The 12,291-nt window shown below is 46.1% G+C and overlaps 1 protein-coding gene across 9 annotated transcripts in view; it reads right to left on the reverse strand.

Moving 5' to 3' along the window:
• The window catches only part of ABCA1 (ATP binding cassette subfamily A member 1), a 138,883-nt gene that overhangs the window by 112,703 nt on the left and 13,889 nt on the right, over positions 1 to 12,291 (reverse strand). For 6 of the 9 annotated variants that reach the window (XM_073345952.2, XM_073345951.2, XM_073345950.2 and 3 more), the window contains exons 2-3: positions 6,110 to 6,243; positions 1,215 to 1,308 (exon numbers count right to left, since the gene is read on the reverse strand). In XM_073345952.2, the coding sequence (XP_073202053.1) occupies positions 1,215 to 1,308; positions 6,110 to 6,175 (160 nt within the window). In that variant the 5' untranslated portion in view covers positions 6,176 to 6,243. Of the gene's footprint in view, positions 1 to 1,214; positions 1,309 to 6,109; positions 6,244 to 8,296; positions 8,534 to 12,291 lie in introns of those variants that run through there. The other 3 variants (XM_073345949.2, XM_073345948.2, XM_073345954.2) reach the window with 3 other exon arrangements.

A 12,291-nucleotide genomic window follows, 5' to 3' on the forward strand; every position in this document is an offset into this window, starting at 1 on the left:
TTTATATTCTTTAGTATGTATATTGCAGTAGCATCTAGCCCCAGCTGAGATCAGGGCCCACGTTTCTGGTCGCTGTACAGTCACATATAAAACTGCCCCCCTGCCCTAGAGATCTTACCTAACTAGACAAGACAGCCAACTGGTGGGAGAGCAAACAGAGGCACAGAGAGGGGAAGTGACTTGCCCAGGATCACACAGCAGGACAGCAGAAACAGAACCCAGGTTTCCAGATTCCATGTGCTGTGCCCTACCCACTGGACCACACTGTCTTATCTTTCCCAGGCCCTCGCTGGAAGTTGCACTGTCCCCTCTCCCAACAGGCTGGCAGTCAGTGTTCTGAACGCTTTGTGAGGAAGATGGTTCTGCTTGCATCAGCAAGCTTGCAAGGAAGCTCAGCCTTGCAAGCTGCTCCGTATGAACTGCCTGCAGACTGCAATCAGTGGGGTGCCGAGTGACGCAGAGCGACATCCTTGTGGAGCAGCAGAGTCCAAGCTGCTGACGTCTGCTGTTTGGGAGAGGGGCAGGTAAAAGTCCCATCTGCACTGCAAAAAATGGTGGCGGGGGACTCCACTACAGCACAGCAGTGCCCTTGTACAATTTGGGTCAGTCTGTGGCCTAAGGAGGCTAAGCAATGTTTTCACCATGTCCCTGAACTTCTGTGCTACAGCTCACTGCAGGCCTTTAGTACTGTTTAGGAACATGGTTAACACTTAGGCTATCCCATCTGGTCCCAAAACTTATGTCAGTCATGCTAGGGCAGTGCCATATTACAACTGGTAACCCAGGTTAGTGTTTTCTGTCCCGTAGCAGGAGCCAGACTGCTTAAAGCAACTCCAGTCACATGCTGCTCTGGATGTGGCTTTCTTCTAGGTCTATTTTTGTTGAAGGGAGACTCAAGGACCAATGACAGAATAAGGCTGAGGTGCTTTCCAGAGGATTCCCACAAACGAGATGTTTTCATACAGCACCTGCTTAGGCCAACGTAATATAAATGCTAAATGCGCCCAAGAGAAGCAGCAGCTAGGTACAATGCTGCAGCAGCAGGACACAAGTGGCATAACACCCCAAGATCTGTGTTGGTGGCAGTTGGAGGGGGAAGGAAAGGTGATGGTAAACAGCCCTGATTAAGATTTGATCAGTGTGTCAAACTGCATTCCCTCCAAGCCATGAAACAATAGCCTGTCCTTGGTACAGAAGCCTCATCTGTTACTTACATTCATGTTGTTCGTAGGGCGGATACGAAAGGCGTACGGAGATCAGTATAAAGAAGATAAAGAGAGGCCAAGCAACTTCAATCAGCAGCTGAAACTGGAAAGAAAAAAGACAACAAGTATTAGGATTTCATATTGAAAATACCGAGGGAGCTGAGATCACAGTACAATCCACGTATTAGTCAGAAATATTGTAAGCTTCACACTGGCTATCTGCGTAGGTGCTCTTAAAGAGTCAGTGGATTCTCTGTTTGCTATGGATTACAAGAACCTTTTAGGGCTGTTAAGTGCCACTTACACTGAATATACAAAATATACCATAGAGGGCTTACTTCTGGTTAACTTCAGTCTGTTGGGCGAAGAAATGACGCTTACCCCCAATGCATCTCACAGCCAGCTAGCTGAAACTTTGGCCTCCTATGTTAAGGATAGCTGAAAAGTGCAGTTCACCCACCCCCAAAGCCCTAAACCTTTACCCAAGAACCAGGGACTCAGTTCCAGCTATTAGTTACAGCACTGTGTACCTGGATCACCACCACTGATGGCACACATTAGAGTACAACTGATCCCATACTGTCGTGTTTGGTCTACAAATTATTATTTATATCTCGTTAGTACTTACAGACCCCAGTACAGACTGGGGGCCATTTGTGCTAGGCACTGTACATATGTAACCCACACACCTCCTGGGTGTGGTGTTCTGTCCCATCTAGTGGCAGGCAGGCGGGCGAGATTCATATTCTCTCTCTCCTGCCCAGGTCTGTCAGCGTTACACATACACAGTGCAAGACAGTCCTTGATGCAAAATCGCTTACAACAATCTACATGGACCAAAGGGTGGGAGAAGAGAGTATTATCCCTATAGTGTTATCTGGATGGGGGACTGAAGCACAGAGACATCGAGTGAATTACCCAAGGTCAAACATCTGTGCTGGAGCTAGAAATTGAACCTAGAGTGTCTGTGTCCCTGTCTAGTTCCTTCCTCCCCTGAGTTTTGCTGCTCAGAAAGCTTGCCTACACACTACATGCTAGCCCTAAGGTAAGATCAAAAATAAGTTGGTCTCCGTTTGCGTTTTAGAAGATGGTTTTGGTTGCTGGGTCCGTTCCATTCCTCATCAATCAACTAAAAAAACTGAACATCCTCCTTTTGCTTCTAAAACTCAGTGGGTTTCTCTCCTGCTAATTACATGCATCACTTTTCATCAATAGTTCACGTGTAAAGGTGGGGTTATTTACCCATATTTGTAAAGGGAAGACAGAGGCACAAGGTCACACAGGAAGTCTAGATTGGAACCCAGGACTCCATGATAACTACTAGATGATGTTGCCACCCGTGGAATGCAGACAGCAATGAAAACTTCTAAATATACTTCCCCAACTCCAGTCCAGAATCCTTCCAGGATAGAATCATAGAATATCAGGGTTGGAAGTGACCTCAGGAGGTCACCTAGTCCAACCCCCTGCTCAAAGCAGGGCCAAGCCCCAACTAAATCATCCCAGCCAGGGCTTTGTCAAGCCTGACCTTAAAAACTTCTAAGGAAGGAGATTCCACCACCTCCCTAGGTAACGCATTCCAGTGCTTCACCACCCTCCTAGTGAAATAGCGTTTCCTAATATCCAACCTAAACCTCCCCCACTGCAACTTGAGATCATTACTCCTTGTCCTGTCCTCTGCTACCACTGAGAATAGTCTAGAACCGTCCTCTTTGGAACCCCCTTTCAGGTAGTTGAAAGCAGCTATCAAATCCCGCCTCATTCTTCTCTTCCGCAGACTAAACAATCCCAGCTCCCTCAGCCTCTCCTCAGAAGTCATGTGTTCCAGTCCCCTAATCATTTTTGTTGCCTCCGCTGGACACTTTCCAATTTTTCCACATCCTTTTTGTAGTGTGGGGCCCAAAACTGGACTCAGTACTCCAGATGAGGCCTCACCAATGCTGAATAGAGGGGAACGATCACATCATTGCCATGCACACTCCCAGCATTAGTCCAACTTTGCTCCCATTGAAATCAGTGGGTGTTTTAGCATTGTTGGACAATGTAGCTCCTCTGATTTACACCAGCAGAGGATCTAACTCAATGTGAGGGGACAGTTAGATAGTGAGATCTTGCAGCGTGTATAGGCCTGCGTATAGCTGTCTGATTCTTAGATAGCTAGCTATCTACAAAGGAATAGAGTAGCAAGAGGAGGAGGTGCTGAATAAGGGAAGTTGAATCAGAACAGTGTGTTTTTGCACAACTGTGACCCCTGCCCCTGGTTTTCCTTTCCTTCCCCCTGCCCTGGGAGCAGTCAGGATACTTTATACTGGACAACTTCCAACAGCACAACAGTTATACTTGAGTTGCACACGTCAGGCTGAGCTTTGAACCCAGCTTTTGCAATGCAGCTCAAACTCACTCCAACTTGGAAGCGAAGTTGTGATAGGAAACATAGGCGGTGCTGGCTCATTACAGGGGTTCTTGTGGGATGTAAAAATGATATTTGATTTGTGTCCACACACACTGGTTTTCTGGGTCAGATCTTTGGCTGGTGTAAATCAGAGAAGAGGTCACTTAAATGCACCTATGCTCATTTACACTAGCCTCTAACACAGAATTACCAAGCTAGCCATGAAAATGGTGTAGTGGGGATCCTTTTCCTCTCATTTTTGTTTCTATCACATAATATTCTTCCCCTCTTGGTATTGCCAGTCAGATCCCACAGCTGGATCATTAGCAAGATAAAAGCCTTGAGGACAGGCACCAGAGAAGGCACTAAAATTACTCTGCCTGAGGCCTTCATTACACGTTAACTAACCGTTCATTAAAAAAATTATTAGCACTGTATCTTATCCAATGGGCTAGTAGCCAGGAAAACTACACCACAGAAGCTATCCAGATGGTACCAAAAAACATGAATTAAGACAACCAAGAACACAGCACAAGGAAAGAGCCAGAAGGCCATTTTCATGACAGTCACACGGTTCACTAATCTTCTATATTGGTCACTACGTTTTTGTGGTATCTCCAGAGGTCTAATTATGTCCAGGTTGCCCAATAAACTGATATATTCTGCCTGGTCAATATAGATTAAAACTAAATTCCTTTACCCACCTTCTATTTTGTTCAGAATGCAGGACTCTCGGAAGGCCTGGGGATAAACAACGCTTGATACACAGGGGTCAGTTCCTCAGCTAGTGCAAACCAGCATAGCTCCACTGACATCCATGGAGCTCTGTCAATTGACACCAAGGGAGGATCAGGGCTTATACAGGTTTTGCATAAGAAGGAGATACAGGGCTAGAGATGAATGGAGAGAACAGCCCTATTGGCCATGCTGCAGCCCTCTACGTATAGGAGTAGCTCTGCTTCAATCAGTTCACATAAGGCCTAGAGCAGGTATTCTCAGCCTTCTCCACGGAAGGATCCCCCTCAAAATCTAGCAAAATGTGCTGGGCACCTGTTTTAAACTGCAGGGTGAGGACTTATGGGCTAGAGGAGCAGGTTCTGTATGATTGGACCCGATGCAGAATGCATGAAGTGGGAGAATCTCGACTACAGAGAATTTCCTGGCTTCATCAGCACTCTTGCCATCACTGAGACAGCCAGAAAAAGCTAAAGTTCGCTTGACCTCACTTTGTTTGGTTTTTAAGTACTGTAGAATGGGATAAACTCAGTCCTGAAGTAAATGAGTGAAGTCCCGTGGCCTTCATGGCTTTATCCCCTGCTTATGTTGGAGCTCACTTGGGTCTTCTACAACACATTGAAGCAGACACTTTAGAGACACAGTTTCCATTTCCACTAGTGAACATGACTGGCCCCCCCTCTCTCATAAGTCAGCATTTCTAATAAGATTCAGGCCTGGCCATTTGGCAACTTCTTGACATTTACAAGGGTCATACAACTTATCAGGCTACTTTCCACCCCCAGTCTACATAACACATCTCATGCTGACTTTGCAATTCACACTTCATCAAGGTCAGATCCACCACGACAGTACTGCGCACCACAGCTCCAAAGAAAGGGCTCTCCTATCCCCACTGGCAGAGACACCCAGGCAAAAGCCCTGGAGGGCACTCCAGGGTAGTTTTTGCTCTAGAAACCACTGGAGCTACACAACAGGCTGAGGCAAGACAGGCCCTAGTAAGACGTGATGAACCCTGAAGCCCCACACCTGACTGGATTAAGCAGCTGCCTGGAATTCTTACAGTGCCACCCTATCCGAAGGCAGGTCTGTGCACACGGCGCCACCATGTCAGCCACTTAAGACATCTCGCACTTGTGGTATTGAAAACAGCACTGAAAACAGACACTGGCCAAGTGCGCCACTCCTCGCACAGTGACGGGACCACACGGAGACCTATGGATCTGCTACTGCCTCTAGTTAACAGACGAGGGATGAAGTCCTGGCCCCACGGAACTCAAGGGAAGTTTTGTGAAGGACTTTAATGGGAGCAAGACTTCCTCCCTGGCCACGCAGCTGAAGCTCATGCTTTTAGATCCAGAGGCCCCAGGTTCAGTCCTGACATACAGCCTGATCGGCAGGCGAAGCACCACCGCAAGCGATGCCGTGGTCACTGCACAAATGCTCAGCCGAGGTGAGCTCCACCTCTTTGTGCTGCAGGGGTCTGTCTTTTCTCACGAGTGGGTGGGCTTGGATATGGTCGTACTCGGGATGCTGGCCCACAAGTTCACACTCTTCTGACCTCGGTTCCGAATCTACAAGGTGCTGAGCGCCCTCAGTTCCCACTGACCAGGTCACCTCGACACCTTGCAGGATTGGGTCCTTTCAGAGACCTAAAAATCAGACTGTCATATTAATATGGACATTTTTACAAGATTACATCCTGGACCAGTGTGTCTTGCTCTCTCTAAGTCTGGTGGGTTACGAGGCTGCAACTTAGGCAATGGCTCAAACTTACTGTCTGCCTTCGCCTGTATGTGAAGTTCTTCCATAGCAGCAATCCCAGCTGTGTCCAGAAAGCCATCTTCCTTCAGCAAGCCCCGGAAGCTCCCCGGTGCAGCAGTGGCAGGGTCCACTGTGGCTGGGCATTCACTGGAGAGGAAACACTAAGTTACAAACAGAAAGCAAACGAACAAGTCCCACGTTCTGATCTCCCACATGACACTCACATGACACTCTTACACTCCCACACCCGTGCTGACTCCAGTGCTGCTGCCAGATTGTTCCATCCTACCCACACCCAACCCTGTGGACAGCCATGGGTGCAAACGAGCGCGGACTTTGACGCATAGCATCGCCTCCCCAGGAGTTCCAAGACTAAACCCACCATCCCCAGGAGGGCCATTCCCCTGTTTCCTGCCCATCAAATCTGAAAGCAAAAAACAAAACCAGGAGACAAAGCTCTAGTTACTTACAGCTGCTTGAGAACCTCATTTCAGGTTAAACCCTACAGAGATCTCGTAAAATGGCTGTGTGTGTTCCCCGCCACGTTTTTTTTTTATAATGGTGAAAAACCAGCCATTTGGATGGGAGTGCAGCTATTTTAAAAGCTTCAGCCTCTGTCAGCAGCATTGCTCGCAAAAGGCAGCACCAGAGGTGCCCATAGTGGGGGGAAACATTGGGTCAGTCAAACAGTTCTCCATATGGCACACAATAGGCATGTCAGGGCATAGGCAACAGCAAATGCAGCTACACTTAATGGGCGAGTAGAAAAGCATCTCTTCCCAATCTTGCTAGAGAGGTTTAGTTACATGCTTGCTAAGATGCCACTGATGCATCTTCCTCAACACGAGAGATCTGATCAACCAATGCTCTGCACCTTGCAGAGCCATTTACAGCAGTACTGAGTGTAAAATGCTCCCAAATCAATATAGCAATTGTGAGCATGGTGCATTCTGACCTGGTAGCATGTCACACTCACTTTGCACTGGGGTAAGGTGACTACACAAGGGGCAGGATAACAATCAGATCCCTAGTATTTATTTTGCTGTCAATTTCTGACAAGTACAATATGTTAATAGCCTAGAAAGTCCACCCTATCAAAGCTTTAACTGGTTATTTAAACACACTGAGCTACAGCTACCCCTGCTTGATATTACTTACACGGAGAACCCACACATGCCTTTGATAATCACCTGACAAACCAGTGCCTCAGCACTGAGATTCTAAATTGCATTCCTGCTTGCAAAGTGCAGTGAAAGCATTCCCAAAATTCATCAACAAGATATGAACATAAAACTTGGGTGAAATTCTCTGGCCTGTGTTATACAGGAGGTCAGACTAAATCATCATAATCTGGCCTTTAAAAATCTGAATCTATGAATGTCCAGACTAATCAGTTCTTTTTAATGTTGTTGAAGACTAAACATCATTATCACAAAGCTACACATCACAGTGACCTCCAGATTAAAACCAGGATGAGAAAGGTGACATTTTCTCATAAGAAAACGAGCACTTGTGGCACCTTAGAGACTAACCAATTTGAGCATAAGCTTTCATGAGCTACAGCTCGCTTCATCAGATGCATACCGTGGAAAGTGTAGAAGATCTTTTTATATACACACAAAGCATGAAAAAAATACCTCCTCCCACCCCACTCTCCTGCTGGTAATAGCTTATCTAAAGTGATCACTCTCCTTACAATGTGTATGATAAATCAAGTTGGGCCATTTCCAGCAGCAACTTGATTTATCATACACATTGTAAGGAGAGTGATCACTTTAGATAAGCTATTACCAGCAGGAGAGTGGGGTGGGAGGAGGTATTTTTTCCATGCTTTGTGTGTATATAAAGAGATCTTCTACACTTTCCACGGTATGCATCCGATGAAGTGAGCTGTAACTCATGAAAGCTCATGCTCAAATAAATTGGTTAGTCTCTAAGGTGCCACAAGTACTCTTTTTCTTTTCGCAAATACAGACTAACACAGCTATTACTCTGAAACCTGTCATTTTCTCATAATGTAACTACCAAAACCAATTAAACCAAACTGCTGTTATACCAAATCCCTAGGGTGACCACGGTGTTGTAGGACAACAGTACTGTTTAACACTAGCAAATGAGCAGGAGAACACGAGAAGAGGCTCCCTATAACCACCACCAAACATGGATCTAAGAGAAGTGATCAATCTCATCCCATAGTCACCTCAGTATATTGTCAGGATAGGTCCATTTACATCACTGGATTCTCCAGGATCTAGAAGTGTTCTTTATCCACAGCTGCCCCTCTCCACAGTCAGAAAATGCCTCGGTGCTCTGTGCAAAGGGAATGCCTCACTCTAGATTCCCTCTCGTTGGACAACTCCGCCTGGGACGTTCCAGCCGCACATACATCTGGTGCGTGGCACTCTGAGACATGCTAAAAACGAGGTGTTGACAGGCTCTGCAGAACATCCAAAGGGAAAAATCTGGCCTCTGACGAGGTCAAAGGACAAGCTTTGGCCTCCAAGGACTCCCCTCAAACACCTCCCACCAACAGCATGCTCGCTTTCCTGCTTGATAACAGAGCCACGTGGCAACCTCTCTGTGACGTATCCAAGTGAAATATTTCAAACTGCAACAAAACATAACCCAGAAAAGAAACTAAGGAACATTACCGTCCCCTCTACCCACTCATCGCTGCAGGGTATCCAAAAGCATTTTCTTTACAAGACTCTGAGCAAACAGACATGGATTCTCTGTGATCACTAACAGTACAAAGATGACTCTAGTGAAATGTCCCAGCAACTACACAGAACTCTTGTTTTTCCAAGCATTTGCCACACAGTCACCATCCCTGGGCCATGAATCCATGATTCCCCCTTTCCTAATTCCCATTGTAGTACAGCAAAAAGGATTCATCCCTTTCTTGCATAGGGCCTAATCTTGCACCCATTAAGCAAACAAAAGTTTACAACTGAGCTTACCCTAGATTCGTTTGCTCTAGTACTCAGTTCAACAGAGGCAGTATCGAAATTCAAGCAATCATTTATGGGATGCTTCTGCTGAGAACTAATCACTAGATAGTTGGGATAATCCACTTCAGTGGAAAACCTGAGGCCTGGAATGGGAGCAGGATGTCCCACATGACAACAGGCAAATCCCATGCCCAACTGTCCAAAGCCCAGCACTTGGAATCTGGAGGCAAAACAGCAAGAACTGACTTTGTTAGGAGCAAGAGATTCAATCAGCTGAGTGTAACTGGACAGTGGGAAGTCTGGGCCAAAAATCCATAGGATGGACAAAGCCAGGACTTCCCAGATAAACTAGAGGGTGCTACATGTGTTATTCCAAACTGTGCACACCTGTTCACGTCCACCTCTCAGTCATCTACAACTACTAATCCGATGACTACATACAGAGACATCCTGAGTATCTGTCAGACATCAACAGAGATTGGGCAAAACACTTCTGTGCATGCCTAAAGCTGGCTCTGATTTTAACTGACTTGAGAGGCTGACAGAGCTCATTCATTTGTGACATAATCTAGGTAGCTCCCCAAATTCACTACTAATGCATCAGAAAATTCTAGTGGGTAAGAATCTCTTCAGAAGGCTCTTACCCTTAGCCTCCTTCAGATATTTCAGACATTTGTTTTTCCAGCGGTCAAAGGACGAGAATTAAACCACCACCTATGGGAAGATCCTTGCTATAGAAGACACCAATAGGTCACCTAGAGTTGAAAGTCCATCAGCATTTCCACCCTAACCTATTCTGATGGGTTTTCAGCACAGCTGTAAAAATCCAGGCCAACTTGCAATGGAGAAGTGCAATGCTACAACAGAGTTCAGCCAGTTTCAGCAGGGACTTTGCCTTCCCCCTTCCAGTAATATTTTGTGAGCCATTAGTACATACCATGAACCCTAAAAGTACTAAATGCAGGAGTGGAGGCATGCAAGTAAACTTTTGTTCTATGCATTCACTACTATAGGCTAAATTCTCTTGGTGTAAACTGAGGCCACCCTATTGAAGTCAATGGATAGCCACACATTGACACCAACAGACAATTTGGTCCTTTCAATCTATGGCATAATTTGTTTTTAATATATCCCATATTCTCCAACAAGACAGCAAGAAGTCCCTTTACTGTGGCAGATGGTGCTGTCTGGAGTGAGCTTTATTGGGCACCGCTGTCCTACATACACCTCACCACAATGCATAGAGCTTACTATTGCAAGTAATCCAGCTATTCCCACATGCAAGAATCAACAGGAACAGGCCAGCAGAAAAGATTCTGTGATGTATCTGCATAACCTTCATTTTCATACCCACTTAAGAGACATGAGCTCAACTGCCAGCTCTGTCACAAGCTCCCTGGACGTCCTTGGGCAAGTCACTTCTCTTTCAGTTCCCTCAATGAGACATCAGGATAATTCTTCCTTTGGTTGTCTTGCCTATTTAGGATTGTAAAACCTTCAGGACAGACACTGTCTCTTACTAAGTGGCTGTATGGCACCTAGCATAATTGCAGTTGGAGCCTTTAGGTCCTACCAAAATTCAAATAAGAACTGATTGCTACTTGGAGCATGGAACTGGGCTGTGACTGCACTCTGGAGCAGTGTTATTTCTATGCAGAGCAGTCTCTGCACAGAGCCCAGTCATATTAGCAGATACAAGGGAGGGCTGAGAACAATCTAAGGTCTCTGCTAAAGAACAAGCAAGAGCAGATCTAATGGTCAGGAGGCCCCTTTGCATTTGATCACAGGAAAACACAACAAGACTCTTAATCCAGAACCAACTGTGGTGCGGGAGGTTATTCTCTATCCTCAAAGAATAGAGTGTGTATTGGATTTTATGTGAATAATTTGGCAGAGAATACTCTGCCTAAGCTCATGCACAACTCCATGGGTTCGGCTGTGCACATCACTATTCTGATACCTAGCCGAGGGGAGGATGAGAAGACAGCTCTCTGGCCACTTGTCTGTACAGGGTGCAGTCTGCCCTACCAGCAATTGGCTGAATATCATCCACATGCACTGAAAAAATCCACAGGAGGGAGCCAGGTGAGAGAAATTTGTAAGTTTCCCCCTCACAGCATCCCCCAGATTAATCCATTGGGTGTGGGGGTGTTAACCCCCCAATCACCAAATTAGTGAGTGGTTCATGTCACAGCTCCAGGCAACTGCACTTGTTTTCTCCCTCTGTGGCCTGCCCAGGATACCATAGGATCCCAGCTCCTCATTCATCACTAACTCTTGGGTGGAGACCCACGTTTCCAGGCTGCCCAGCTCCCTGCCTACACTGATATTTGCAGCAAGGCATCGTCTGCATGTTGCTTTCCCTCCAGACTCTATGAACAGTTCAATGGCCCACAGTTATAAGTTACTACACAGCCCTTTCTAACAAGCAAGCATGCTTATTCTTAAGATGAAAGCATTCGAGAAAAATACATTAAAAACTATAAAAATCCTACACGCATGCTAAAAAGCTGATCGGAGATCACCTTAACTTCAGCCTCGGACTCTGGTACCTGTTATGAGTTTGGAAGATCTGGTGTCAGATCTTCCAAACTCACAACAGGGTTCTCTCTGTGGTTACAAGTTCATAACTGTTTCAGATTAAGGAACAGAACCCTGACAGGGCAGCTCAGCTGATTTCTTTATAGAGAAATCACTCCTGAAGTGCCAGATGAGAATGGACTTTTGGAACCAAAAAAAGTGGTTTGCCTGGGGAATGGCTAAGGGACAGTGAATGCAAATACCCCTCCTGCAGTTATGCACAACCCCATCTTTTTGTAGCTTAATAACCCAAAAGGTCTCCGAAGAATATTGCAGGAAATTGCCAAATCTGTCACAGTGCAGCCGACAGAACCAATGGATCTCAGACAATCTGCACGGGCCCAGAGCAGTCTGTCAAATGCCTCTGCTCTGGCTCAGGGCTATATGGCCCCTCTCAGATGCTTATTTAGCACAGGTCTAATGCAACTGTATGGTCAGGGCTCCCTTTATGCCTTAACTCTCCATAGGCAAAGTTCTATTGCCTGAATAGAGGAGTAGGAACTGCATATAAGAAAATGCAGCCTGATGCCAGCTGTTACCCTTTCACTGTTATCCATGCCCTTTCCCCAGTTTGTTCCCTATACCTCTGTCTGTTGAGTGGCTCTCCAACCCTACAGAGGGACAGGAGAGATTTCAGAGCAGAGGCCCCCATCTGCACATGCCA

This window comes from Lepidochelys kempii, chromosome 5, assembly GCF_965140285.1.
Source record: "Lepidochelys kempii isolate rLepKem1 chromosome 5, rLepKem1.hap1, whole genome shotgun sequence".
NCBI lineage: Eukaryota > Metazoa > Chordata > Testudines > Cheloniidae > Lepidochelys > Lepidochelys kempii.